Raw genomic sequence first — 6,000 nt, forward strand, 5'->3', positions numbered from 1 at the left:
TACAGCCTGTTCCTATTATCACAGCAGTCTAGATTTATGGTTTCTAACACCAGCCCTACAAGAAATAATGGAAATGATGACAACAACAATCCCTGCTAGACAACAGACTACAGAAAAGCATGCAATAAACCACAGTCTGAAGTGACCAGAAAACTAAACATCCCTGACAATACTTAAAACGTGAGGCAGGTGTCAGTAAATTATTCATTTAAGTATTTCTAGAACCTCTCAAAATCTCAACCCAAAAAAATCTCAAATCAGAATTTCTAAACTAAAATAAAGCAATATTTAAAGGTACTTACCAGTATCAAGTACTGCATTTTAATTCTTTTAATAACTACCAAAGATAATGCGTTTCATTTGAGCAGTTTTATGAAACTCTACCAAGTCAATAAAAAATAAAGATAATACTGATCATTATTTTTCAAATAACATTAAAGTATATTGAGAAATACTCCAAATAATATTTTAAATCTTTCAAATGGAAGAAAAAAGACAACAGTTTCACAGCAAAAAGCATGTTTACAACTGTACAGTGAAGCAAGGTAACAGAAAAAACACATGTGATTCAATCACAGTCAACTTTAAATATATAAACAAAATCTTAAACTAGCTAAGAATGATGAAAAGTGACCAAATGATAAAGAAAATAAGAACTCTCTCAATACACATACCAAATTTAAAAGACTATGTCAAGGTTACAAGGTACATACCAAGCAAATGAAGCTGTTTATGACTGGAATTCTGAACCAGTTAACCCTTATGAGAAACGGAGGTTGAGAAAAATCAAATATGTCTAAAGACAAGAAGCAAAGCGAGTCCCACCAACTGCTCCCTGAGAAAAGAAAGTATCTTAAAGGTATGCCCTAGAATTGCAATATATCTGTCCCTTCTGAAGTTTACAATGGCACATTACCACAAAAGGTGGGCACTCTCTTTCCGCTCTTAGAACAATTTGCTCCTATAAACTTAGGAAGGGGCAGAGCCACAGCCATAAACACAGGTCACAAGTAGTAGGTAGTCAAATGCTATCTTCAAATGTTTCCCAGCTCTTTACTCATAAAAAAAAAACTTATTCTTTTTTTCTTCTCCTTGGTTAAATAAGGAATTCATCTAGCTTAGGGAGAGGAGTATGAAATTAAATTGAACAGCACCATCATATAAACTGCTTAAAAGATTCCCAAATCTTTCACTTTTCACGCAACAAGATATCCTCATTTATTACATCAAAACCTTTCCGCCACACGCCCAAAAAATGAAAGTAGGGGAAAAGTTTAGGGATATATGTTTAGTAGAAACCATTCAACTTAAAAATCACTTGTATTTTTATTTCCAAGGTGGCCAAGGTTTACTTAGATTGGACAACATAAAGACAAAATAAGCAAAAACGCCTTACTCATGAAAAGCAAAAAATATATATATGCACATCACAAATCTTAGATGGTTTCTAAAATTTTTTTCAAGTTATCTGGCTTTAAGAACCATCACCTCTGTTATCTTTTTTAAAATGAGATGTTATTTTTTAAAAATGAGATGTTATCACTATAGTAAAGTAACCAAAGCCCAAGCTAGTTAGAGACTTGGAACACTTACCACTAAATTATACCAACCCATTCTAACATAAGATAAACAGCAGTGGTTTCTTTCAACTATTTCCCTAAGACAAAAGGATCACAAATATTAAGACCCCAACCCAGGGAAGGGCGAACTTTTTCTTTCAAAATCATCAACATCAGCCATTTTCAAAATTTCCAGGTTTTTGGTTCCTGAAATTAACTATCACTTCAAATCCTAAGATATTATATAGTAATTTTCCAGACATCAAAAATGTCCTTAAAATTCTTAGGGGTGCTTGATTTGCTCACTCCAAGCTACAAAACATCTCCTGGCAATGCCAGACCTATATTCACAACCACAGCCTCACAGCTCTAACACTGATGGCTGGCAGAGCTCACTTTGTTCATATCTTGTGTATCCTAAAAACCAGGAATATGACTATGAGGAGACAATGAAACTTCCAGAGAGGTGAACTAAAAGAGAAAATGACCTCAGATTTCCATTCACAGCTGGAATCAGAACACAGCCGGCATAAAGGGGAAAAGGGGAGCAGACAGGGTAACCTGGCAAAAAAAAAAAAAAAAAAAAGACTAGAGGCGACTAATAACTCAAATAGCAGAGGATCCCTTACATCCTCCAGTGTTCCAGTTACTAAAGCTACAACAATCATTTCTATTGACCCAAAGAGAGGGGCAATAAAATAGTCAAGTGAAATTTTCCTCCTCCCTCCCTCTCCCCACCCTCTCAAGAGCTCAAACTAAAATTGTGATTTGGATTTTCCTTAAGTGGAACAAGAGCTATGTCATTTTCATTCAAAAGACTAGGTATTTACTCAGCCTTTTCAAGGCACTTTACTATCATCAATTACTTCTCCGTGAGGCAGCGCAGGATTACCCTGACCATTTCACTGATGCGGAAACAGACACCAACAGCAAAGGGAACGGGGGCAGGAAGAGGGGAGATAGGAAGCATCTGGGGGGAACAGACAGGCAGCTAAAAAGGAACAAACCCAAAAGAAAATGAGAGTCACATCGGGCTTATAGCTGGCCATCCTAACCCTTGTTACTTTTTAGCTCGGAGATTTTTGAAACATTTTGAAAAAAGAAAATGCTCTAACTTATGAGTCAGTTAATAGTTAGTTAACAAACTAAACTACTTACTTGGTCATAGAAGCGAAGTTATTTAGCATTAAAAAAACCTCAATCTCCAGAGCACATAGAGATTTCAATTTATACCAATAATTCACTTTTCTTCCCAAGCCTAACCAGTATGTTTATCTGTTTGACCTAGAAAATAATCTCATAAAAATGTATAGCTTTATTTAATCATAAAGATGCACAAAGTTAATATCAACCCAAGTAACAAATAATTCAGTTACACCCAGAATTTTTTTAGAGAATTATAACCAAAATACCGATTCCCTGAATTTGCCCTTGAAATAAAATAACTACTTGTTCTACATTCATATTGATTTTCTTAGCTATAACTTTGAAATTTTCAGGAAAAAACTACTGATGGGCAGCCTTAAACACCCAGAAGCCAACATTCATAGCCTCTGAATAAATGCACCTTGAACTAAACTCCATACTACAGACAGCACAGGCACTTCAAAAAGATGTATTGATTGAAACAAAAAGACTAACCAGTTGCCTCATAAGAAAAACTGATAACACCTCTTTAAGACTGACTCCAATGTTTTTTGTACATATCATGACATCATTAGCTTTAAAGCAACCTCACACATAATGTAGTTCAGTTACATTAATCTTTTTTTCCAAACAATTTCAAAACAAATCAGGTTCTCTAAAGGAAACAGGTACACACCCTTAAGCTTATAAGGTTGTATGATATATATGTTATTCATTCAAAAGTTTCAAAGCTGTTTTAAATGTGTTTAAGTTTTTGAAAAGATCTTTCAGACTGTTTTGAAGACTGTGGATAAAACTATAGCCAAACAAATACAAAGCATCAGGTGAGTGCTCATAAATTCACTCCATTTTCTAAATCCCAAGTGGACTTTTTTCCAAAAGCTTATTTTCGCATTCCTCCCATTAAATATACAAAACCAAAGACGGCAGAAAAAAAAAAATCATCCCTGGAAATACGTTATTTAATGAGTAATTAAGAAAAAGAATGGCAAGAAAGGCAAAATTGTGATTACTGAAGAACATTCCCAAGCACTGCTATTGAAAAGAATTAAATGAATCTATGAACTATTATAATACAATTGCTTGTCATAGGAAGTTGTATTCCATAAATGATATACATCTTATAATACTGTTTCCCCAAAACAGTAATATGAATAGCTCTGGGAGCATTAAAAATGCAGCAGCATCTGCAGCTATCTTGGTAAAGAAAACTATCCCGGATAATTTTGTAAATCATATGATCATAAGTATCCACTTTTCCCTGCCTTACCTTCCCCCTACTAGCAGATCCATTCACTTTCCAGAGATATCCTGAAGTCACCTTAACATATAATTCATAAAAGCTAATCTAATTCTTCAAGATAAAGGCTAATTTCAAGTTATAATCACACTTTGTAATCAATGACAAATGTTTTACAACCTTTAAAAACATCAATAGTCTTAAACGGGGATTTGTAAATACCAGTGCTGGCCAAACATTTGGGGGCCGAGGGAGGGGGCAAATTATAGACCTCAAATCTATGTACAACCTCAAGGCGCAAAATCTATTAAATTCGCCTGCTCGCTCTCCCTCTGGCGATTTGGTGATTTACACCAGGATGCAGCAAGCACAACCACTAGTCAGGTGGAAAAAGCAAGAACGCTGTCCCTTAAAAGCACCAATGGTCCCTAGACCAGATCATGCCGCGAGAACACAGCGACCGCCCCGCAGCTCCTCGGGAGAGTTGGAGCCCCCTCTCCTCCCCCCAGCCACACACGCAAGGAGGGCCGCGCCCTCCCGCCCCACTTCTCCCCCGAGGGCTAGCAACCGGCGCCCCCCACACACACAACCTCCCAAAGCCCCGGGGCGCGAGTCCGATGGGCACCTGGCACCCGGACCGAGCCCGCGCTCCGCCACAGGCGCATCCTTCCGGGCTAACGTTTCCCTCCCAAACTCCAAAAGTTATCTCACAACTCCCCGGAAGGCAACCGGGCGGGCTTCAGCCCAGACCACGCAAAGTCATCGCTGCTCCGCAGCCCCACCGGCGCTGCCCCGGGGCCCCAGCTCAGCCCCGCAACCCAGCTCCACCCACAGCAAGAGGATGCTCAAGAGGGTGCTGTCCGCGCTTCGGGCCAGGGGGCGGCTAGAGAGCGACAGGGCAACCAAACGCCGCGCAAGGGAAGGGCTCGTGACCGGCGACGGGGCCCCGGGGGAATGAGAGGGGCTGCGCAAAAGCAGCTGTGGGGCGTCGTGGAGGGCGCTAGGTGGGGCAGGGGAGCCCTGGCCTCTGAGGTGAGGCTGCCAAAGGTGGGCCACGGGGGTGCGGGGCCGCGCCAAGGCCGGACCCCGCGGGGCGGTAAGGGGGCGTTACTCGCGCGGGACGCGCAGCGGAGGGCTCCCGGCCACCCGCCCGCCCTCGGACAACGACCAGAGACCGGATGCCACGGCTCCGCCTCTCTGCCCCTCACGGGGCCCAGAGTCGCCACGCACCTCGGGTCTCGTCGGCGAAAGAAGCCAAATTGTCACACTGGTCCCGCGAGCCGGTACCGGTCTTCACACCGCCGCCGCCATGTTTGAGAAGCCGCGCGCGGAGCCGCGCATGCCCCGCAACCGCCACCACCGCCCCGCCCCCGCCCCAGCTGGCCCGCGTGCCCTGCGGTTGCCGCAAGCACGCCCTATGACCGCTGCCGCGTGCGGGGCCCGAGCTGGGGGTGCCGCCGGAAGGCAGCGTGAGCGGCGGCGGGCGACGAGACGCTGCAAGACCAGGAAAGCCCTTGGTAGTTTTCCTCCATCCTCCCCCCACCATTTGCCCTCCCGCCAAAAAGAAGCCAGTTGCAGCCCATGCACCCAAGACTGTGATGGGCCCCCTACTGAGACCCCGGGTCTGCATCAAGTTCCATCGCGGGAACTCGCTCCCCTTGGCCATCGCCTTTGACTCTTCGGTTACCACCCACACTGGCCACGCACCGAAAAGGCAGGCGCTTCCCTAGGAACTGAAGCAAGTTCGATGAGCAAGGAAAATGCAACTCTTCAGAGCAGCTTGAGCAAAGCCACTCCTTCGCGGGTTGCAGCATATTCCTTGAAACAGTTTTTTTTTTTTTTTCATGGGTTTTTGCCACGCATTCCCCTCCAGCTCCACATTCTGTATTTAGTTGTTCCTAAAAACCCAGGCTTGAGCTAACGGGGCTAGGTTAACCCGGATGGGAAAATAATTTGCTCACTGCTTTGAGAGTGCTTGGGAGCGTCCTCGAGAATGCATTTTGGGGTCTCCTCTGCTGTATCTTCCTCGCCCGGAGGCGAGCGGTTGTGCAGGTG

At 43.3% G+C, this 6,000-nt stretch overlaps 1 protein-coding gene across 5 annotated transcripts in view; it reads right to left on the bottom strand.

Annotated features, from left to right (window-relative positions):
- The window catches only part of SCML2 (Scm polycomb group protein like 2), a 91,904-nt gene extending 86,315 nt beyond the window's left edge, over nt 1-5,589 (bottom strand). For 2 of the 5 annotated variants that reach the window (XM_034649597.1, XM_034649596.1), the window contains exon 1: nt 5,176-5,589. In XM_034649597.1, coding sequence (XP_034505488.1) covers nt 5,176-5,575 — 400 coding nt within the window. In that variant the 5' untranslated portion in view covers nt 5,576-5,589. The remainder of the gene's footprint in view (nt 1-5,175) is intronic. The other 3 variants (XM_034649600.1, XM_034649599.1, XM_034649598.1) reach the window with 2 other exon arrangements.
- Between the last annotated feature and the right edge of the window lie 411 nt (nt 5,590-6,000).

Source organism: Ailuropoda melanoleuca, chromosome X (genome assembly GCF_002007445.2).
Source record: "Ailuropoda melanoleuca isolate Jingjing chromosome X, ASM200744v2, whole genome shotgun sequence".
Lineage (NCBI taxonomy): Eukaryota > Metazoa > Chordata > Mammalia > Carnivora > Ursidae > Ailuropoda > Ailuropoda melanoleuca.